Source organism: Eretmochelys imbricata, chromosome 11 (genome assembly GCF_965152235.1).
Source record: "Eretmochelys imbricata isolate rEreImb1 chromosome 11, rEreImb1.hap1, whole genome shotgun sequence".
In the NCBI taxonomy this organism is placed as follows: Eukaryota; Metazoa; Chordata; order Testudines; family Cheloniidae; genus Eretmochelys; species Eretmochelys imbricata.
In genome coordinates, this window is record NC_135582.1 from 51508329 (window position 1) to 51532944 (window position 24616).

The 24616-nt window shown below is 39.0% G+C and overlaps 1 protein-coding gene across 1 annotated transcript in view; it reads left to right on the plus strand.

Moving 5' to 3' along the window:
* The first annotated feature begins 23612 nt into the window (after positions 1 to 23612).
* COL3A1 (collagen type III alpha 1 chain) overlaps positions 23613 to 24616 on the plus strand; it is a 67448-nt gene continuing 66444 nt past the window's right edge. The window contains exon 1 of the mRNA XM_077829756.1: positions 23613 to 23691. Within this exon, the coding sequence (XP_077685882.1) occupies positions 23613 to 23691 (79 nt within the window). The remainder of the gene's footprint in view (positions 23692 to 24616) is intronic.

The following is a 24616-nucleotide window of genomic DNA, read 5'->3' on the forward strand; positions in this document are numbered from 1 at the left end:
TAGAATTATTGTTTGATGCCTTGATGTCTTCCGACTCTGTCAGGTGATCCCTTTTCAGACCAATTATTTTTGACCACTGTAACCAAAAGAGCTGACTTTTGCATGAAAAAATATTCTTCTTTTACCAGTATTCTAGTGGTAATTGTCTATAATTACAGGTCATGCTCACCCTCTTTATTAAAGTTCTTAAACTTTTGTACAGTTAATCTGCATGAAAAATACAGGCTTATTCTTTCTCTTGCAAGGCTAATTGTGTTGAGTTGATCTTCTTGTTCGTTCAAATGAGTTAGAAGGTCTTTTTATGAAAGTCAGAGTGATTGTCATTCCAGCCATGATATGATTTTGATTGATTTTAGTCCTATGCACAGTCTCTGTTGGCAGAATAGAGACCATAAAGAATGACAGTCTCAGTTGTGTTGGGAGAAGAGGAAGGGGAGTTGCTCTGCTGCTACTGGGGTCTCTGCTGCCAGATCACAGCAGGAAGGTTACACTCCTCTCTCTCCCATCGGCGGGATAATACTGCTATGTGACATACTGCCTAGAAATGCCAGTGGTGTGACGTATCAGGTAAGGGTGACCTATGCCATGTCATGGGAGAAATAGTATTCCATTGTGAAAGGTCCAGTATTAAAATGTAGCAACTTCCCAGACCATCTATCACAAATCACTAGATGATAGAAATAAACTTAGGAGAGCCACCAACGAAGTACAATTTTAATGCAATCAACTAACTTAAAACTACTTATATCCCACACACCACATTCTGACAATCTATAGAGACATGTCACAATATTGCACACTAGCTAGTCTTGTTAAATAAGACATAACTTTTAATTTAAACTTTTAAATAAAGTTTAAATTTAATTAAATTAATTAATTAAATAAAGCTTTTAAATAAAACAAAAAGAAAAGTGTGTGTGTGTGTGTGAGCGAGAGAGACACACACACACACAAGGGGAAGGATGTGCATAAAATTTCACCATTTCTTTCACAACACTGTCAATCTTCCCTGTTAAGAATTCTGCTGACTTTAGGGATCAAATTATACCACTTCGCTGGGAAAAGCCATTGACATTCATATAATGGCAAAATTTCACCCTTTGAATGAGTTTGGCAAAGCATTTGAGAATATAGATTCCCCCCACACACACACACAGACACAGGAAGTTAAAATTAGGGATGGGTTACCCTGAAAAAACCTGGAGTTTGCAAGAGCATTCAAAGGTTTGCATGCATATCAGAAGCTTAGTGAAACCATCCCTACCTCTTGAGTTCTCAAAATTGGTATTGAACTCTTATGAGAACAAGCTGTTTCAGAAGATTTTGGAGTCCTTTCATTTCTGTTAGCTGGAAACTGAAAGGTAAAATGACTCATAGTATTCAAACATTTCAGAATCTCAGAAAAGTGTGGCACAGGATTGATCCTCCAAATGGTGTCATTATTTTATCTGAAGTGGTTCATGGAGTCCTGCTGAAAACTGCTACACTACTTCGGAGCATTTCTGTGTAGCCCTTAATGGTCTCAAAGCATACATTTACTTAGTCTGCTAAATAATCCTTTTGTAATTAAATAATTACTTTTCGGTTGTACCACTCGTGTGCTGGATGGAATCAGACCTATCCAGCTACATCATAAGCCCTATCCCCATATTGCTGCTCATGGAAATGGAGTGAAATCTGAGTCCTATATAAGTCTATGTGAGTTTTGCCATTTACTCAAAGGGGCCAGAATTTCACCCATTATTCTTTAGTTCAAATGGTATAGCAGTGTGTGTTTTGGGGAGGATCTCAGGCATAGCCCCTCTTAGACTCTGAATGGCTACAGTGTAGAGCATAATGACAAAAATATAGTCCTCTTTGGCTGAAGATTGTTAATGCTGTGCTTTGTTGCTAAGGTGTGAAATCGCATGGTATGGCACTAATGTTTTCCACATCTATATGTTTCTGAGAGATGAGAATATAAGTAGAAAATATGAACCTAGTGGGGAAAAGACAGGAGCAGAGCCAATAGGTAAATGCTGTTTCATATTCTTTGCATCATCAGCATAGGAAGCAAATAAGCAATTTGTCTGCACAGAAACTGATCACAAATGAGTTTTACAATGGTTGTAAAGTGAGCTAAACAACAACACCCAGCAACACAGTGCATGCCAGTGGAACAAGCGGCAGTGAAAGTAGCCCAGGCAAATATGTACAATAGATTCTGATTCATCCAAGAGGGTATGAATGGAAGAAGATCAGTTTGTTGTTTCAGCTGGGTCTGAAGGCCGATTGGGCCCAGAAGGATAGTTCATAATCTTCTTCATTCTGTCTAAATGGAAAGAGCTAATGAGCGTTTGTTGCATTTGCTTTCCCTTCCAATGTCCTGGTGAAATGGTCTGCATCTGAGAATGCAGGAGTGTTCAGGGTTAGAATTCAACAGCTTGACTTTTCCACAGTAGTATATTGCAATGCCAGGATGCCCTTAAACTAATGTAGCCGTGAGGTTCCACCCACGGCTTCTGTCTCCTTAAAAATGCCCTGACGTAGTTAACTCATGAACACACTTTTCCTGTGGGCAGCTGCCAGTTGAGCTGTATATTTTCCCTTTAAACTTTGAACAAGAGACATTCTTCCTTTCAGTGTCTGACAAGCAGTGCACAGGAGACACTAGCTCCTTCTGCTTTGGTTCTCTCTATCTGGCTGTGTGGTTAAAATTGTTTAAATCATTCATGATTAAAATAAGTGGCCTAAATAACTGAGACTGGGAATACTGGATTGAGATCATAGTTACTTTTTTTAGGGGGAGAGGTTCTTGCATAATTAGCTGCTTTCCACTATATAGTTTCCCTTCTGCCATCCTCAAGCTCTTTTGTCATTGCAACCCTCACTCTGAGGCTTGACTGTACCTCCCCTCAGAGACAATCAGCATTTACCTGAGTATTGTCTGGGCCAGGATTCAGAAGGGATGCAAGGTTCTCCTGCCATCACCTTCCACACCCCATGCCCTGACTCATGGTGTGCAGCTTTTGCAGTACTGCCTATCCACTAAGTAATTTAGACTACATGATGGAGTAGCTCTCCTTTGAATACCTATGGTGCTGTTTGCTCATTTAATTACTAACTGCTGGACCTTAATGTAACACACTGGACCTTGATGGGTGTATGCAACTGCAGTTTTAACATTCTACATTAACAATAAATAATGAGATGGGATCCGCCATAAAAGATGCATTTACCAAAACCTTGGTGCTTAAACATTTTACATACTTTATAAAGAAATAGTAACTAACAAAAAGCAGCAGCCAGGGTAGGTCCAATACTATCCAGTGAAGTTCACTAAGAGTTATACAAAATGTGTATGTAATTAGCTTCTCTGGAATAAAACTGTACGAAAGCTTCAACCAAAAAATCTAGTGCTACCCACACTATCAGGAAATACATTTTCCCTTATGCAGCATCTCAGATGTACAAAGAGTGAATGTGGGCTAAGAGCCACAATCTTTTCAGAATATTTCATAATCCTTTAAATTAATGAAGGGCAACCTTAAGTTAACTACTTCCCTTGTCGGTTGTAACATACTGCAGCTATTTCAGAAAACAGTTACTGTGAACCTTTGAGTCTTGCTTTCTACAACAAAATCTTTTAAAGATGCAGAACATCCAAAGCTTGTGGCAAACAGAATTATGGCATGTTTAATTACAGACTGTTGATGACTTAGTAACCCTTCTCATAGTATTGTAAAATTTGCCACTTTGCTTGTTCAGCTCTTTGTGGCCTGCAAACCTTTGACTTCCAGCTTATGTGTAAACACTCCAATTCAGATTGAGATAGGTGCCAGACAGAGCACATCTGTAGATTTGGCCAGGTCATATCTTGAACTGTAGTGGTAGACTTTGTGAATCAGAAGACAAGCAAAGGTTGAAGATATTTCCCTCTCAGAACAACTTCAAAATCCCTTTTTCTTAAATAAAAAGAAGTTTTCCATGGCACTTACAACGTTTCCAGGAAAATTATCCATAATAAATATAAGCCAAGATTCCAGTTCTCAGAAAACCAAAAAAAACCAAACAAACAAAAAAAAAACCCTCAGACACATATCCTTTTTGAGGCAGAACATATATGCTAAGCAAGAAACAGTAACTTTACTTCCATATTGTACTGATTTAAATGCTATATTGATGCATTGTAAACCAGTGAACTAGCATAACACTAACTTTTATGAACCAAGCATCGACTTAGAATTGTACATGATTGGTTAAGATTATCAATGAAAGATAAACTTAATTTCATCTAACTTTAGACCATTCAAACCCAATCTTGAAAGTCATTTAATAAATCATCTAAGGGAGTGTTTTTGCAGCATGAATCTTCTGCATTTTCTTAAGGCTGTGTTTTTAAAAGCTTGTCAGTTTGCTACATAGAAAGAAAATAAAAATAGATGCTTTAATAGACTAGACCCCATTCTCATACCAATTGTTCTCCACCTGTGGCAATTATAGTGTACTCCAGAGCTAATTATTCCAAATGGAACCATGTAAGTTGGGGAAACCATTTTAGGTCAAATAAGAATGGACTCTTCACTAAAAAGGTGAACCAAACTTTTTAGGAAGATGGAAAAAGTTTGGTTAATGAAAAAAATCAATATAATGTGCCACTGGCCCAAAAGTGTCTTTTCTTCCAGAACCTCATGCTCTTATCCCTGCAAATAGGGAGGGATTCTCTATCAAGATTGCCAAATGTTATGGTCCACAAACTTCTTTGGGTCACCCTACCCTTAGAAAATACCTATTCTCATGGCTCCAATAACTCCTAAATCAACAATTTATAAGTTGGACTGAAGAAAATGGGTCGTTGTCCAAACAAACACTTCACATGGCTTTCACTTGAAATTGCTACTCTCTGGAGTATAATCACATACTCATGGAAACTGGGGTTGAAAAGGATCTGTTATGTCATCCAGTTCACCCTCTGCCAGTGTCTGATTGTTCTCTACAGTATGTGTTTTAGTATTATGGCCAATCTAGCTTTCAATATCCCAAGAGATGCTACTTGTATCACTTTAGCAATTCCTGTGAACCAGTCCATTTTACATGTGCCTTCTCTTGACTTTGGCTGGTTTGTGAAAAGGGGAAAGGATTTGGAAGGGTTCTTTTGAAATTCAAAACACATCCAATATCTTTGGGATAAATCATGACTCAAAAAGGCTGCTACTTGGACTATTTAAACCCTGCAAGTGTTTAACTCTGATTTGAGTGGCCCATATGAACTGGACCTTGCGTGGCTTGGTCTTAGGGCTGGTAATAGAGTAACCCTTTCAGACAAATGTAGAGGGTCTAAGAAATGTATAGACCCCTCCCTTTTCCTATCCGACAATCCCTGCCCCTCTTAACATAACTGTTCGTGCATTCAGGGGGTAATAGAGGATGGGGGATGAGGGTAACACTGAGTGACAACATCTCCCCTGATTCAGAAATATTTACACCAAGGTTGATGTTTATCACTTACAAAAGATCCCCAAATTAATGAAATTCTACCCCTGAATTGGACTTGATTTAGAGTATACCCTTTACCAGTCTGATCAAATATTAGGCAATTAAGCCTCCTCGGAAGGGGCCTGAATGTATGTCACCATGATTTCATGCAGTTTCCTATTCTCTCTTCTCTGAGGAACAATCTTCCTGAACAGTAGGACATGGCTACACTTTCTAGGTTGGATGCACACAGTCAGTCCAAATTGGGAGTCCTCGCTACCCCCTACAGTTTTTATTCAAGGTGTTTCACCACTATGTTACAGAAGATAGTCAACAGAAAGCTAAAGACCTTGCTCACTGGCTTCCCTTCCAATGGAGAGGATGCCTCCTCCACCTAGTGAGTACATTGTTCTGGCAATTTGCTTCCTATTTGAGACCTTAGGGATATGGAAGGTTTCAGATATTTCCTATTTGGCCTGTTGCCTATTGATTCCCTATGGATTGCTGGGTAGAGACCGAGAACAGCCAATATAGGTGGCTATCACAGATTGTTCGATGGAGGTTGACGAGTGAGAAGGCCCTCACATTGAGCTGTGTCCAAAGTTTGTGTGCTTGATCAAATGGAAACAATGTCAGGATTGAATATTAAAAGCCAGGTGTTCCTTTTACTTTTTCAGGGAGTCTGAATGAGGCATGCACCTTCGGAGTGGGATACTGACAGAGAAACTTCTTCTGAAGGAAAGAGGAACTTCCCCATGTGGCTGTACATCATTCAGTGTCATAAAGAATCATTCCTTTCTTGAAGACAGAGCCTTATATAGTGAGGTAGCAGGGTGAGTAGGAAGACGTCAACATTTTGGCATGAGGAGTTCTATGGCCCTGACTCAGTATTACTCTGATGTCAGGAAAAGATAAACATGGCTAACTGTAGAAGAATAGCATGACATTATTTCCACAGTGTATAAAAATACTGTCGATAAAGGGTTCAGTCTCAAGTTTTCAGAGTGGTAATAAGATAAATTTCTTCATTTCTATTACAGCTGATAACATAGAAGATCATGCAAATATCTTTGGAATTTGCTGTTTAAAATATTTTTGTTTTAACATAGCTTATTTAACTCTCTTTGGGCTTGATTCTGGTGAGTGGTATAGCTGGTCAGGAATTTTCTGACAGAACATTTTTTGTCAGAAAATGCTGAGTCAGCAAAGCAAACTTTTTGCGGAAATTTTTTCATTTCGATGAAACTTTGGTTAGGAAAGTTACTGAGGTCCAGGATGGAACTGCTGGTCTCAGAGGGAGAGAGGCACGCATGCCAGAATCGCAAATAGTTCAGAGCACTCACCTTGGAGGTAGGAGACCCACGTTCAGGTCCCTACTGTGCCTGTTTTGGATCAGGCACTGGAAACTGAATCTCCCACCTCCCAGGTGAGTGCCCTGACCAGCTGGCTATATTGGGTGTTCTGGGATGAGTTTCTTTCCCTCTCTTTTTCTATGAAAATATTCTAAAGCTCTTGGTTCATGCCCAATGCCAAATGAAACCAATGCCATAACCTCAACATAGTTTGCAAAACAGAATTTCTGTTTTCTGCTCATCTTACTGAATGGCTTCAACCGCCACTGAACTTCCCTGTCTGTCTGTCTCCCCCACAAATAAGCTGTCCTATCAATATATGATTTATGAAAGAACAAGCTTTTAGTATATACATTTGGAAATCTTTATCTCCTGCATACATTTGTAATATATAGTTATTGGTCATTTAAATATAGAATATAATTACAAATTTAAGGGATTTGCAATAGTAAGCAGTCAGTTTCTTATTTTTTCCCCAGGCTTTTACAAATCATTCTGCTATCTAATCCAATGTCCACAAACCTGTTATGAACACAGACTGATACAAACCAAACATCCAAACCCTAATATCAGCTAACCATAACTCTAAAGATTCAGATTTCTTTCTACACAAATCTTCTGGACCTAATTCACAGAAACACATCCATATATATCAATTTCCTTTGGACTTTGTAAATTTTACATTGTTTGATTCAGTTAAGTTTGAAATTTTGCTGGGTGAAATGGAACTTTGAAGAGTATCATGTGTGTTCAAAATTCAGGAGATTCAGAAGGTTTTTAGATACAGCAATGAAATGTGGAACAAAATGCAATGAGGGAGGAGACAAAAGACATTCTTCACTTGCTACAAGAAGAAAAGTTTATGGAAATTGCTGGGAAGTGGGAATACAAACTTTTTGATTTGTTGTGTGCCCACAATATTTTTGTAGAATTTTTGTGTTACTCTGATAGGACTTGAACATTTTGTGTGAATGCTGAAGAACACATTTGTAAAGATTCCGTAAGATTTTCTAACCATGGCCTTTAATTTCATTCGTAGAACCTAAGAAAAATAAGCGTGAAGGAGAGCTTTTTAATGGACTGCCCAGCACTTATTAGGACTTTTGGTATTTAGCAGCTTGGAGGGAGGAGATGAATAGATTGGTAGCAAAAACTTGCTGATGTCAAGTTTATTTAGTTTAGTCAAGACTGTGAGGAGCAGCTGGCTAGATAATTTGGCAAAACAATCAATGATCAGTGTTGAGAATGCCAAAATGATGCGTTATGGAAAGGAACAATTTAAACTACTCGCACATGCTCATGGGGTATGAATTAGTCGTATCCTTTCCAAACAAAGGGATGGACATCTTAGTGGATGGTAGGGCTCTAATAAATATTAGAAAGTAAGTAATTGTTCATCTAAGTGCCTATTTGCATATACCAGCACAGATTTTGCATATACAGTGGGAGCACAAACTAAGTTTGCAGGTATAGGCAGCCAATTTAAAAATTGGTCCAGAAATCTCAGCAGATGATAGACTGACATTTTTCTAATTGAAAACTGGCATGGGATATTTTCATTTTACAAGATCAAGGAAATGGTGTTCTATCAGTAGTTTCATATAAAGTAATCAGGGGAAGCCCTGTGCTTGTGGTGTTCGAATAGGAAATGTAAAATAGGAGCATCAAAGGTGTAGAAATGAAAAAGAGGGGAAAGCAGTACAGAGATGTGCTGCCTGGATTTTCACAGGATGGAAAGGACAGATGTTGGCAGGGAATAGCCAAGGAGTGCTGCCATCCAATTCTTTCTCAACTGCCTATGGCTCAACAAAGAGCGTTTGTGTGTTTGTTGATTCTCAGCTTCCCACCTTTCTTAGTATACTGTTTTTTTCTTAATTTTTCCCTTTATTTTCTTAGTTATTTTATTGCTTTATTTTCATACAATTGTTTTTAGAAGGGCAGGTCACCCACCACCCATGTGTCTCCTTCTTCAGTCCATGGAATAAACTCTGCCAGACCAACCATAGGTCTTGTGATGGTCATTTGAGCTGTCTCCACTGCCTCGAAGAAACCCACTTCCTGTCAATGTGTAAGGTCTGTATGGGATTTAAAGGCAGGTCTCAGAAATATAGAGAGCTAGACTGAAGCTTCTTCTAATGGATCATTCACTAGCCCCAGCGGGGCCCTCCGGTACATCATCCTCTATATCCCATGCCCCTGGGTGGCAGCAGCATCTTCACAGGCTACGACTTCTGAAAAGAAGAAGTGTCTCGCCCCTTCTAGAGAGCCTAACAAGAGGAGTAGGTCACCCCTAAATCTCACTCTAAGGAGACCACATGTCCCTCAAGGGGTACAGCTGAGGCTCCATTGGAGCACAGTACTGGGCCACCAGTACCACACAAGAAGTAGCAGGTGGACACGTCTTTAAGCTGACAACACAGGTAGGAGCCTACCTTGATACCAACTGACACTTCTTGGCACTGAGATGTGCTCAGGCTTTCTATGTGTGTTATGGTACTTCCTTACACCAAGGCTACAAGGTTAGAGAAGATCTTCTACAAGCCTCACTGGTACCACGCTCACCATCTCAGCAACACCAGGCCCTAGTACCAACTGAGTTTTCTGGATACCAGACCTCCCCAGCATTTCTTTCCTCAGAGGACTTGTTTATACTGAAATTTAAACTATGGTCCTCTTCCAGGCCCCTTCCCAGTACCGCTCAAATGGATTGAACTCCAGTCAGATTGAACTCCAGCCTTCAGTACCAGCTACCCCCCTTCAGCCCAGGGGATGATTCTTCTTCAGACTCTGAGGTCTCAGTACAGGGCTCTCTTTTGGCACCTTACCACCACATCCTGCTGAGCCAATATTCTGAAGAAGCTCTTTTGGACCCCACCAGATGCCCTTAGATCCATGAGTTATGACTATTCATGGGCACTCTTTCCCTAGTCTCCCCCTCAAAGATCCTCACAACAGAAACTGAACTTCTGGGATGGGGCCTCTCCTCCAAAGGGACACAGCCCAGGACAAGTGGTCTGTGCAAGAGATCACATTCTACATTAAAATTCTGGAGCTGAGAGCAGTTTGTTATGTTTGCCAACACTTCCTTCACAAACACAGCAACTCTATCAGGGAAATGCTGGACAACAGAACAGCAATGTATTATATCAACTGACAGGTCAGAGCAAGATCCCAGTCCTTATGCCCAGAGCCACTAAGGCTGTGGAACTGATGGGGTTCCCATCAGATAGAAATCTTCGCTGTCTATTTTCCAGGCCTCCAGAATACAACTTCAGACTCCCTGAGCAGATACTTCCTTCAGGACCATGAATAGGAGCTCAGGGATTCTTTCTTCCACAGCATCTGCCAGACTTATGGCTCTGCAGGAGCAGATCTCTTTGCCTCCCCCAAAAAATGTGAAATGCTGTCTTTTCTTCTCCAAGGGAGGATATGATGTCATCATAATACCATAGCCCTGTACCCTGCTGTATGCTTATCTGCCTTTACATCTAATCCTCAAGACCTTACAGAAACAGCATCAGAAAAGAGCAAGTGTTATCCTCATTGCACAATTCTGGCCAAGACAAGTGTAGTAATCGAAACTATTTCACCTCTCTGTGGCAATACCTCTCCAAGTTCCCCTCAGGCAGGATCTCTTGTCACAGATCTCTGAGTCCCTGATCCACCCCAGTCCCTCTTCGCTGAACCTGAGATCACAGTTCCTACATGGTTTTCAAGCATGGAACTGTCCTGTTCAGAGGAGGTCCAGTAAGTTCTCATATCTAGCAGGAAACCTTGTACTCGCAAAACTTACTTCCAAAGTAGACATGCACGATTTATCCAAGAGTTGGGTCAGAGTACATTTGGTCACTATAGCTGCCTTCAACTCCCTCATCAAAGGATTCTTGGTCTTTGACCATTATAATAAAGCTAGATTCTTCAAGGGTTTATACAATTTATTTTCCCTCATACCGAACCTGGCACCCCCAGTGGGACCTCAGTTTGATTCCTAAGGCCCTGAGGATATTTCCATTTGAACCAATGGCTACCTGTCCTCTAATCCACCCTCCCTTAAGATTTTGTTCCTCATGACAGTCAGCTCAGCTAGACAAATGGGAGAGCTCAGTACTCTCAAGGCTGACCTGCCACATACTACCTTTTATAAAAACAAGGTTAGACTGTGCCCCCATCCCTGCTTCCTCCCAAAGTTCTCTTGGGAAAACCAAAATAATCAAGAGATTTGCCTGCCAGTATTTGACCCAAAACCTCATGCCTCTAAAAGGAGACTAGCCTACCTACACTAGGTATCAGAAGAGCCCTCACCTTCTACCTTGACAGGACTAACACCTTCCGGGCCTCTCCTAGGTTATTCATATCATTTGCTGGGAAGATGAAGGGTCAACCTGTTTCCACTCAAAGACTGTCAAAATGGTCTTCGAGTTGCATCTTAACCTGTTATGAATCTGCTGCAATATAGCTCCCCTCACAGAGTGACAGCACATTTCACTAGAGCTCAGTCCACATCTATAGCTCTACTGAAGGACATTACTTTGACAGAAATCTGTAGGGCTGCAACTTAATCTTCTATTCATACCCTTGCCAAGCATTACAACACCTTAACTGCTTCCAGGCATGATACTACCTTGGGTCATGCAGTCCTCTAAATTGTGTTGGACTTGCCTCCCTAGCATCCACCTCCTTGTTGAGTTACTGCTTGTGAGTTTCCTACAGTGGAGCATCCCAAGGGATATATACTCAGAAAAGAAAGAGCAGTTACTTACCTTACAGCAATGAGTTCTTTGAGATATTTTGTCCTTGTGTATGCTCCACTTCCTGCCTCCTTCCCCTGAATTGTACAGGATCTACTTTATGGTTGAGAAGGAGCTTTGGTGGTGGTGGATCTGTACTTCCTTATATGTCCCTGTTTGGAGGTATGAGGTGCTGTTCTGCACAGAAATGGTCCCACAGACACTGCTTTGCATTCTCCAGTTGAGAGCACATGGGCATGCATGCATTCTATAGTGGAGCACCAAGAGAGACAAAATATTTCAAAGAGCTCAAGTTATTGTAAGGTAAGTAACCTCTCCTTCTAAAAACCAAATATTTCCTAAATATGTTACTGCTGAATGTCATCCACATATAAATACCACTCTGCTATAAACTATTCTCTCATTCACTTGTGCTCTTTTAAACACATTCTCTAAATCAGGTCAATGAAAATTGCATCTATTTGACTCTGCCCAGCAATCTGAAAATACAAAATGCAAATATTTAGAGGGAGCGTGTATTCTTTAAATAATATGCAGAAGTTTAGGGAAAGATTGTATCTGACATGTATAAAAAACTTTCTATCAATCCAGTGAAATCCATTCTCTGAGCTGTGCTAGATTTTGCACTTCAGTATCTGATTTAGTTGAACAACTGTTAACAAAAGCTGACTCAGACAACTCTTTATGGACTATGCATATGCAAATACCCAGGAGTGTTAGCTATTCCAACAAGGGTGTGGAATAAATTTATGCTCAAAAATTTTGCTCTGGGTTATTCTGTTTTTGATGATAGAATACAAATAATTTGTGCTGAATCCTTAGATTTTCAGATACATTCTACTCTTGCTTTTGGAAGTTCAGTCACAAATGCAGAAGATATGTGTAACTGGTGACCCGCATTGTTTGGAGGATGGCAGAATACTAATGGATCAGCAGTTTAGCATCTCAAAAGTGTATATTATTTCACTTCTTGTCGGCATGAATGTGCAGTTCCAAAGATACTTGGAATCAAATAGGATCATGTTAGGGTTAGTTACTTTTCTGATCCTAAACATAAATCTAGCTGATTACGCATTATCACACAGTCAGTTGAGTGGTGAAGACCAGATTGGCTGTACCTGTGCCTTCCCCAGTTATTTACCAGTAGGCAGTGTGATCCAGTGGCGATGGCACTGGACTAGTAATCAGAAGACCTGGATTCTATTTACAGCTTTCTGTGTTCTTGGCAAATATCTTCACTTCTCTGTTTCAGTTTCCCTGTCTATAAAATGTAAATGACGATACTTGCCCCCTTTGTAAAGCATTTTGAGATCTAGAGATGACTTGTAATGCTGTCTCTTTGAATTCTCACAGAGAGGGATGAAGTGGAGAGGGCTGGAAAAATAACACCACGAAGTAGGTTTATTCACTGTGACAAAAGGCACAAAATCTTATCAGCTTGTGGGAAAAATACAGTCCACTGCAATAACAATACTGCCCTTCTGACTTTCATCATTAGGAAGTGCAATGTCTAAATCTAAAACAGCACTGAAAGCTCTGGGAATGGGAACATGGGAATCTGTTGTGTAAGAAAGCCCAAGATATCTCATAACAGTGGTCAAATCTTCAGCCCTGTCTGTGTGTTACTGTGAGTTGCATAAATTCCAGACAGCTGCACACTGCCCTGATAGATCTTGGGGGAAAGGATGAGCCAGAGCAAGAGGAGAATGCAATAGGAAATGAATGCAGATCTGCACCTATTCCATGACAACGTGTGGAGCTGCTCAGATTGTGGAGAAATGAGGTTCTGCAAATCAGAGAATTTCCCAGCCTATTGGAATCCCTTTGCAATCCAGGTACTTCTGCCTTCGCCATTAGGACCATCGAGGTAACTTTAGACCTAAAGCTGCAGTAAACAACATAATTTCTCCACTAGGGGGAGAAAGAGACCAAGATCAGGTCTCTAATCTTAAAACAAATATAAATATTGTATGGCGTTAGAGGTGAAAGCACTGAGAGACGTCATCCTCTGCTCATTATTGTATATTGGTGGGGGTGGCATGTCCTTCTCCTCCTGGCAGGCACTGGAGTCTGACTGATCTCAACATTGTGGAGTTGTTTTGTGGAATAATCCTACTGGTCAATTCAGTCTCCCTGGCTGGGAGGCTGGGATTCTGCCTGTTTCCAAGCCCAAAATATGCTAAATTCATTCTTTGTATCAAAGCACATGGCTACCATGCTCTTTAGTGACTACAACAGAAGTTACCAATGCACACCCAAGAACAGCATTTAGCCCTGTATTTTCAATATTCTTTGGTATCGTACACCTAGCAGCATATTCACTGTGGTACCATTTTGTAAGGGGCTTTATTTTCAAATATGGATATCCAGTAATGAAAGTAGATATTTTTCTGAATTTTGCATTTGTATCGGGAATTCTGTATTGAGACGAATAAGTAGAGATATTAATTATTATAACATGAGATATAAACTGTTAAGAAAAATTGTCAAAACATTTTTCCATAAAAAACAGGGAACATTTTTCATTAAATATTTCCTCATTTTCATGCCAGTTATAATTGTTAGGCACACAGCTAGAAGTTATCTTGTATCTTCAGAATGCAATTGCAAGGATAAACCGATCTCAAATTAGGTAGCCAAAGTTCTTGTTCTAACAAAGAACTCTCTTGTTCACAAGATAGTGTAGATCAAAGCCACTAACAAAAGTAAAACTGTAAGGAAAGAAATATGAGCTAGCTCAGGGGTGCAGAGCGAATACCAAATGGAAGATACTACCCCATCTGGAATCAAATCTTGCCTCATGTGGTTGAATTGAGTTTTGTGGGTTTTAGAGTAGCAGCACTGCAGATTAAGAATCAGGTCCACTGCAGGAGTGGTGTATGGAGGCTTGCACAATACACACATGCCCTGCTTCTTGTTTTGCTATGGGGATGCACACTAAAATGAAAAGAAACCATTAGCCTTGAAATACAGTACAGTACTAGGACATTCTATGAGAATTTCTAATCCTATTTCCTATGCCTTCACCATGCATTGGTTATATGGTGGATGAGGTTTACATTTTGTGTAGTTGTTTTTGCTGGAACAAAATATGTTTGTGCAGCCAGTGCCACCAGAATGCATGGCAGCACCCTGAGATTTTCTCAGGGCAATAGAAATCAGTCTGTATTGCTGTTGCTGGAAAATAAAACAATGTGACAGACTGGAAATTTATATGTTGTAAATCTATTAAAATTACAGAAATATATTATAGTCTCTTGGCAAGAGTCTTGTCTGGTATAGCTCTATGGAAGGTGCAAAGAAAGAGTTTATAATAAGTGATCTGAAAGGAGGATTATAGCTTAAGTGTATCAGAAGTAGAGAGCAGTGTTGCTCCAGGCTCTGCTTTGTGACAGTTTCAATCAAAATTGAAATATTGGGTTGGAAATAGTTTCAGGACGTATGTTCACACAATGTAAGTGAATTTCTAAAATTCAATATACTTCAGTAGACATTGTTGATATTTTGAACATTTTTGATGAAATTGATTTATCATTCACACATATGAAAGTCATGCATTTGGGGTGTTTTTGTAATAGGTGTTTGCTACTGAATGGAGCAGAGTGCCCTCAATTCCCAATAAAATCAGTGAGGAAAGGATGAGACCGCAGAGAGCATCTAAAAGAGTAAAATGGAGCTCAGAAATCAAGAATAAGACCTAAACACTCTTGAATGCACCAGGATGATAATGCTCGATAAAAGTCTGGGGGACATTCATACTATGCTGCATTTACAGGCACCCAGATTGGAGTTTTCCCAGGTCACTGAAGCTAACACTCCAACCATGACTGCAATTAACAAGATCAGCATTTGCCAAGAGTTTCCACGTAAAAGTAACAGTTTGGAATCTGGCAATTGTATGGTGTCAGATGGCAAATGCACCCTTTTTGTGGCATATGTGGAACTCCTGTGAAAGTGAGGCTTATGGGGTACTACCAGTGCAGAACCAATCCGGAGGAGGTGTACCACTTCATTCTTTTCCTGGATCATGTGGCCTATGGAGACATGTTAGGGTGAGGAGTAAGGACAATTCAGAGTGAAGAGGTTGTGCACCAGCAGAAATGCCCCAGTGTGATGAAGCCCAGAGGGTCTCTTTACTGAGTCTTTCAACCGTACCAATGGCAGCAAGGCTTGCTGGGTTGATGCTGCTATTTGTTCTGGGACAATATGTGTGCCCTGTATCCCCTGTATGATTACAAATGCAATGTGTAAATCTGACACCAAGAAAGAGTTTACATTGCTGGAGAAAATATCATACCTTCCAAGTATTGGTGGCCAGTAAGAGTTAGTTCTGATGATACAATGGCCTGGTCTACATCAGGAAGTTACCTTGGTATAACTACATTGCTCAGGGCTGTGAAAAATCCACACCCTGGGGCAATGCTGTTAAACCAACCTAATGTCCTGTGTAGACAGTGCTAGGACAATGGAAGAATTTTCCTGTCAACCTAGCTATTGCTTCTTGGCGAGGTGGATTATCTGTGCCAACAGGAGAACCTCTCCCATCCACATAGGGAGTGTCTTCACTGAAGACATTTCAAGTGCAGGCAAGCCCAAAGTCAGTAGCTTGATAGCCTGTTGGAGAGTCTGGATGGAGCTGGATTTTCTGTAGAAGAGGACAGAGCTGGAATGGTCTTTCACCTAGTTGGGCAATTTCAGTTGAACTCATTTTAATTAATCTCTCATTTCAATAAATTCAGTCATTTTCTCATATTTACTTCTATCCTTTGAATTAACCTTACTCTGAACAAAACACAGAATAACAATTGTATATTCTTTCTTCTCTCTCTTTCAACTATGAGTCATATCACAATTGGTTCAATCTGTAGTCTATTGGTGAAATCAAACAGGAGTATTTAGTGCCTTATTAGTAGAAGTAATGTTAAGTTCCTATAAGCATTCTTGTGGAGTCCACTGAGAACCACTTTAAAAGATTTTAAATTCTCAGAGAACAGAAAAACATTAAACAATACTCTCTTAAAAGCCTGCTTTTAGCCTATGACTTTTTAGTTATAAAACTATATTAAGTAAATTTAGGGCTCATGAAAGGTGTTGGCTTGGTAGCTCTGAAGGCTAAAGTCTCCTAGTTAGGCCTCTTAGGATCAGGTCTGATATCCTTAGATGAGTTACAGCACTGGTAGCAAGTATACAAACTCAACAGATAAAAGAATCCTTTAGTCCCTGTGCCCATTTAATTTCTAGCTGCTCTGCTGAGGCAGTACAAGAAAGCCAGTCCTAATGGTGTTTTGGGGGTTCTTTTTTGTTTGCTTTCACGGAATTATTTTACTGTCATGTGGCCATTACTAACTGGGCTGAGGCAACCAATTAATTACTGAACTTTCTTTTTTAGGAATCATATATTTTCCCCTGTCTCCTTTTACCCCCTGTCAAATGACACCCACATAGCCATCACAAGATTGAGAGAGCTAAAGCCTTTACAAGAAGCAACCATTCCACAAACATTCCCATAACCCTTTAATAAGCTTTTTTTTTTAATACTGGGGAAAGTAAATTACACTTCATACAGATTTGTGAGATCCTTTTATAGTGTAAAAATTTGATTCTTTTGGAAAAGCTTTCTTCCCTATGAATGGAATGAAAGTCATAACAGATCCATGGAACTATATGCAAACACATCTGGTTTGTAAGAGAGAGATCAAGTAATAGAAAGCATATCTTGTAAAGCAAAGCCAACTCCTCAATTAAAGAGAAAATCATCCCCTTGTAAATATCTTCAGAAACCGTTCGGACTGGTGTTCCAAATTACCCAACTCATCATTGGCTAGCACTGTCAGTGCATGTATGTTCCAAAACCCCCCACCCAACCTACAGATCTCCAATTCCCCAGCATCAGGTACACCCAAAGTTCACTGAAGTCGTTTGGTCTGTGTCTGCAATGTTATGCAGAGAATATTCTGTGGGTGCTCTTTTGCTTCACCCATGTACAGGCATTCTGTTGGCTCTGTTTTAAGAGCTGTTGCAGCTGTGTTGGACACCACAGCAAGTTCCCAACATGACTCTCATGAAACATTGCATTTAATCTTATCTACACTAGATTTTATGCAGAAGATGAAGTTTCGGTTATGGGAACCACTGAAGTTATTTGGACCTTACACAGAGTTCTTATGAGCAAGACGACACGTATCAAAAATAAATTTCCCCAATGAATAGTTATAAGTTGAACAGAAAATTGAGAGAGGAGTTGAACAATTTGATTAACTTTGGTCAGCACATTAATTCTCTAAAACTGTTCTTTAAGTACATCACTACTGCTTGCATAGTAACAAGCTTGTAATATACCCTGTGCATGAATCATAATTGCTAATATTGTAATACATGCACCAAAATAATACTTATGTAGTGTTTTCTATTTTAAGCACTTTAGAAACACTAGGTAATTATTCAAATTGATTAAAATAAATTCAAGAAATAATTGCATGTAGACAAAATGTGTTTTTTTCATAGAACCAATCATTGCTCTGGTGTTTTTCTAAACATGTTGAAGAATTTGCAGCTATTGGCACAATCCTGTGACCTTTATTTACAACACATAGTCCTTATTCACTGAAGTCAATTAGACTTTTCACATAAATGTTGGTGTGTCATTGAACTCTATATTGTAATAAATTGCATAATAATAATTGGAATGTCAGGGAAACTGAAGAAGATTAATATTGGGGTATATGATGGAATGTTAAATAAAAATTGGAATAATTCTTTTTATTTTTATGGCTTTTTGGTGACTACAGAACTTTAATCTGGTGGATTTAAATAGAGAATCTCCATTATTGAAGCATAGGTCAAAAGAAGACCAGAATGTTTTCCTTTCATCCTCAAAACTATTTTGACTGCATGACTAGAATTTATCTGTTTATCCTAAATGATAGCAATATATTGGAAGTAAGTTTTTTCCTCGTGTGTAGGGCCTCATGAAACTGCCACTGAAGTCAAAAGAAAGACCCATATTCCCTTTTGTGGTCATTTGATCAGGCTCATGGCACATAGAGATGCCATGGATACAACCTAACATGAGTGAGGGGTTTCACAAAGGCAAGATGAGAAGGAGAGGGAGGAATTTTTTATCTGATGTACTTCTTACTTGCAGAAGTGATGAAATGGCTCTCAAAATGCTTTAAGGTGCTACAGTCTCAAGAAGACAAATGTAAAATCAAATGCCTTTGCTTTGCTGGTCTCCCACTGGAATTATGAAAATGTTCTTGGAACAACCATTATTTGGAGACTTCTGGGACATTACAGCACAGCTGACTATTATTATTATTTGCTGAGTGTCAACACGCTATTTCAGTACTCTGCAGAACTTAGTGTTAGCCAGAAACTGTGTCTTATTTTAGTAAATGGGAAATATCCATAGGTAGATAGTGGTAGTGGATATTTTTCTACTTAAAAACCGAAAAAAAATAATTTAAAAAAATCCAAATGCTGGTATTGGTACATCTATATAAAAAACAGTGGATCTCATGCCAAGAAAACCTGACGCCCAACTCAAGAGGACTAGTTGAGATGGGACTTAAGACTGGATGATTTCAGTGAGGCTACTCATGTGAATAACTGCTTACCAATGTGTGTTTGGTGGAGTGTCATACTCTGGGCCTTGATTAGTATTTTTTCATATTGTTTGGCTTGTACCCAGTTGCCCATACTGCTTTTTGGTCAATATGAAATTCACCCCAGTGCAGAGTGCTTGAACATGACTCCATGCACTATTTAACATGCACTGAAACCTTCAACATAGGTCTTCAATAGGGCTTGAGCTGTGCATAGATCCATGTGTACCCCTCTGTACCAGGGTGAATTTCACACCGAAGCCTCATTCTTTCAGGAGTACCATGCCATTTTGATCTATCAGTGTTGACAGGATGTAATGTATTGTAAATTGTATTTTACAGTTAGTCAAAACATTTTGGATTTTGATTTTTTTAGCTGTAAAATAAGCATAAAATTTTGAAAAATCTTCACTGTTAAAAATTTGTGCCTTATTCTAGATTGTTTTTCTAGCTTCAGCTTCCTGCCATTGGATTTGTAAACCTTTATCTGAAGAAAATCTCTCTAATATTAGATATCTTCTCTCTATTTAGGTCCCTATAGACCATGATCTAGTTGCCTCTTATATTTCTCTTTGATCAGCCAAATAGAATGAGCTTCGTAAATCTCTATTTTAAGGCATATTTACCAGATCTGTAAGCATTCTTGTAGCTCTTTTTGAACCCTTTTTATGTATGTTTTTCTGTGACTTAGTAGTTAAATTACTACTGTGTGTGGTTATTAAACTGACATAGAAAATTAAGTCCCTAGTGAGTAAAAGGATTTGTAACATTAGACATAGATCTGAGTCATCAATTCAGATGTGGAACTGAACCACACAAAGGTAAGGATGGTCTGGATCCAATATCCTGGTTCACATCAGTCTTACAGAACCAAGAATTTTGAATTTGGATCCAAGTTTACCCATAGTTCAATCTAGTAGACTGATCTAGAGCCATATCTAAAAAGGATAAGAAATATACAAAACTATAGTAATTAGTTTATATTTGTTCTGTTACACCATGTTTTCCAGCAGACAAAAATAATAGCTGACTGTATTTCACTGTATTTGCAGAGGGCTGACATTCACTCACCTAAGTTTATCCCAGCTGTGTTGTTCTTATAGCTATAACAAGTCTTGTTTCCAACTCCTTGAAGAGATCTGAATCCTTATTGGATATCAGACACTTCCATAATCTGGAACATTTATATATTTTTCCCAAGAAGAGCCAGACAAATCAGTACAGCGACTAGATGTACTGTTGTTCCGATGAAGAACCCGTATACAATTTAGAAAGGAAAAAAAGGATCTCTTGTGCATATGGATAATACAAATATCTGAGCCATTTGCTATTACATGCTTAGAAAATTCAATGGAACAGGTGGATGTGCATGTTCTATTGTAGCTAGTTTAAATGAACAAACAAAACTTCACTTGGGTCATGATTATTATGCAATTTACAAACTGGTAATGTAATCCTCAAGCAGTATGATAACACAGTACATTCAGTGTCATTTTAATTCAGCATGGACAACTAGGAAAACTTAAGAGTACATGATTCATGCAAAAAATCAGTTATTCCTTTGAAATGTATCTATCTACCTCCACTACATACGCATTTAATGTCCAACAATTTCCTCAGTGCAACATCACATATTGTCCCTCAGAATACGCTGAAGTGATTCCACTCAGCTACATCAAAAAATTCCAGGTACTTTCATTGCTTGCTTCCACCTACATAACCCTATTTGATGTCGTCAGAGGAGGAGCTTCTGCTTTAAACGAAAATGCATTTCAGAAGCTCATGTGAGCTTGCTCAGGAAATCATGACCCAACACTGTGCATGAGCTTAAGAGATAACAGCAGGCCCATTTGATTATGTTTTTATAAACAAACACAAAAGCTCTTTGTCACTTTCCCAGGTTAACTGTCTGTACCCTGACACAAATACCATATGGATATGAGTGATGATCCTGCTGCGTTGTTGTAATGTCAACAGTACTTAAGAACAAATTGTGTTTGTGAATGAGTCCATATATTCCATCCTGTCCACATACACAAAATGAGGCTAACTTCATCTGTTTAAATTAATTGAGTTCCAGCAGAAATGAATTTCATAAAATCAAAGAACCATACAAATGTAGGACTGGAAGGGTCTTCAAGAAATCATCAAGTCCAGCCCCAAGTAAACCTAGACCATTCCTGACCACTCCTGTTTAAGCTGTTCCTCAAAACTTTTAGTGATAGAGATTGCACAACCTCCCTTTGAAGCCTATTCCAGAGTTTAACTACCCTTATATTTAGAAAGATTTTTGTGATCTCTAACCTAAATCTCCTTTGCTGCAGATTAAGCCCATAATTCCTTGTCCTTCCTTCATGGACATGGAGAGCAATTGATCACCATCTTCTTTATAACAGCTCTTATAGTTGAAGACTGTTATCAGGTCCCCCCGATTCATCTTTTCTCAAGCCTAAACATGCCCAGTTTTTTAACCTTTCTTCATAGGTCTGGTTTTCTAAAGCTTTGATCATTTTTGTTGCTTTCCTCTGGACTCTTTCTAACTTGTTCATATCTTTCCTAAAGCGCAGCACCCAGAATTAGACACAGTACTACAAGTGAGGCTTCACCGGTGTACAGCATACCAGTTACCTCTCATGTCTTACACCCCACAGCCATTTTAGCCTTTTGCACAACTGCATCACGTTGACTCATCTTCAATTTGTGGTACACTATAACGCCCACATCCTTTTCAGCAGCACTACTGCTTAGCCATTTTCGAGTTGTGCATTTGATTTTTCTTTCCTAGGTGTAATACTTTGCACTTGTCTTTATTAAATTTCATTTTGCTGATTTCAGACCAATTCTGCAGTTTGTCAAAGTCATCTTGAATTCAAATCCTCTCCTCCAAAGTCCTGTCCTTGCACGTCCCTCCCCATCTGCTTAGTGTCAGCCACAAATGTTATAAGCATACTCTCCACTCCATGATCCAAGTCATTAATGAAAATATTAAATAGTATCGGACTCAGGACTGACCCCCTGAGGAACCCTACTAAATGCTCCCCCCTTTTGAGGAGCAAATCATTGCTGACTATTCTTTGAATATGGACTTTCAACCAGCTGTTCACCCACTGTATAGTAATTTCATCTAGACCATATTTCTCTAGTTTGCTGATGAGACTGTCACGTGGGACTGTGTCAAAAGCTTTACTAAAAGCAAGATATGTTATGCCTACTACTTCTCCCCTATCCACCAAGCCACTAACTCTGTCAAAGAATGAAATTAATTCTGTTCAGACCATTGTTTTAACAATGATAGAGGGATTTCCTCAAGCCTTACCAGCTTTCCACGCTAATATCTGCATTAATTTTGGAGTCTCCCAAATCCTAAAATGAAGTTCACTTATATAATAAATTTTCTTTGTGAAGCAAATGTCTCTCAGGATATCTGATTTTGAATGGAATATACATGCTCCAACCTTTGATTCTCCATAAAGCCTTATGTTACTGGGAATAAGAAGGAATTTGAGTTAAAAGGAAACAAATGCAACAGACTCAGGATTTTTTCTGAGATGAAGCTACATCATTGAGGGGCAGGTGTACTGAGGAAACGGGGACTGTTCTGCATTCCTTTCAGGTACTGAAATTAGGGTGAATTCATTGAAAAAGTTTTAATCTTAGGTCAGCAGTATCCATTTTTGGAATACATTGTTTTTCTCACAAAATGTTCCATGTTTCATTACTCCCTAGATCAGTATAAAACTCCAGCCATGATGAGAATATGGCAGGATGGCACTATGACAGCACTGAAATTCAGTGGCCAGCATTCAGGGCCCCATTTCATTTAGTGTGACTTGTACTCCTGAGGATGAAAAGTGCACTTTCTTTAACTTCCGGGACGCCTTCATTTTCTGTGGTCTCCCATCATGAAAGAGAGCTGCTATTTATTTTCATTATGAAGTTGCAGGGTTGAACTTTACTGAAGCATCAAGTATTCTACATCTTGGCTGAGTCCTAATTGACAGGGAAAAAATGCATTACCACATAGAAAGCCACTGTAACTTCTTTCCCACATCTCATACATGCAGTGCAAACACATACACACTCATTGTGCAGACATCATATAGTCTAGTACACATTTTTGTGGGTGGGTACAGCATACACATACAAAAGCTCCAGATGTGCTATTTATCTAGTTTAGTTGGCTGTTTCTTCTATAAGGCCAAGAAAAAAATTAATAATTTCTTTTACTGTTAAGGGGATTGGTCTTCCTCTCATATTTCAGAAAGGGGCTGGAAAGTAAAGGAAGCCAAACTTTTTCCTATTTAAGGCCAAAGCAAAGGAATGCCTGTGGCTCAGTTCTGTGCAGGGCCCGGTGCTGAAAGGGCAGGGAACAATTGATGGTGCTATTTTGAATTGATTTTTCTTTCCCCCCATTTTTATTTTTGCACATAGAGTCTCATGTCTAATATTTAGACATGATGAGCTTTGTGCAAAAAGTAACTTGGCTCATTCTTGCAGTGTTTCAACCCTCAATTACTTTGGCACAACAAGATGGTGAGTAATTCAAATTTCTTATGAGTTTATTTTTTATTTTCATCAATTCATCTTAATAGCACATAAGAAAACAGTATTCCCAAGTCTCCCCAGGATACTTTTCCTTCACCCATTCAACATTATGAGATAGATAGATAAAGTTTTTTAGCTGAATACTAGCATATGTAGATTACTAACCAGAAGGTTCCTAAATGTAAGAAACGTTTTGGTTTTCCTGTGTACATTTTTCTCTATTTAAGCTGCAGTTGTTCTTGTTCTTTCTGATGTTCATATTATAGGCTCCGGAAAGTTTTTTTGTTTTTTTTTTGGGGGGGGGGTGGTAATGATTTTGTTTTGAATGCTAGCTCTATGTAGTCTGGAAGTTATTTGTCTCACATAATAAGCCTGTGTTTCCAGCTGTTTGCTAGATTGCTCTTCTATACCATACAGTAAGTGCTCCTTTGGCACTGTAGGAATATGCTTTAAAGATTTTAGCCTATAGAAAAAAACCTTAGAAATTGTAACCAAGGTTGCTGAAACCATTTTTGTAAAACTGCACAAGGAAATATCTGTCAGCTTGTTGAGTTTTTATTTTTCACACACAGCAAGTGGGTGAATGCATTCACTCTGCTAAAAGCTTTTCTATCACTCATCTGCAGGCTATTTCAAACTCTTAGAAGATCAATTAACAGCTAACTGATCTTCTCAGGGAGGTGTGCAATGCAACAGATCACTGACACAAAATGAATCTGGAATATAGTGAAAAATTACTCTACACTCAATTTCAACTTAAAGTGATGATAACTATGATAGTTAACAGATGAGTTTCCATGAGAACACTTGATGCTTTGGGGATCTGTACTATTCCCTAGACATTGTCATCATTATGTTTCATATCTTTTTACTCTTAAGGTGTGAAATAATACTTTTGTCTTCTAAATGTGAA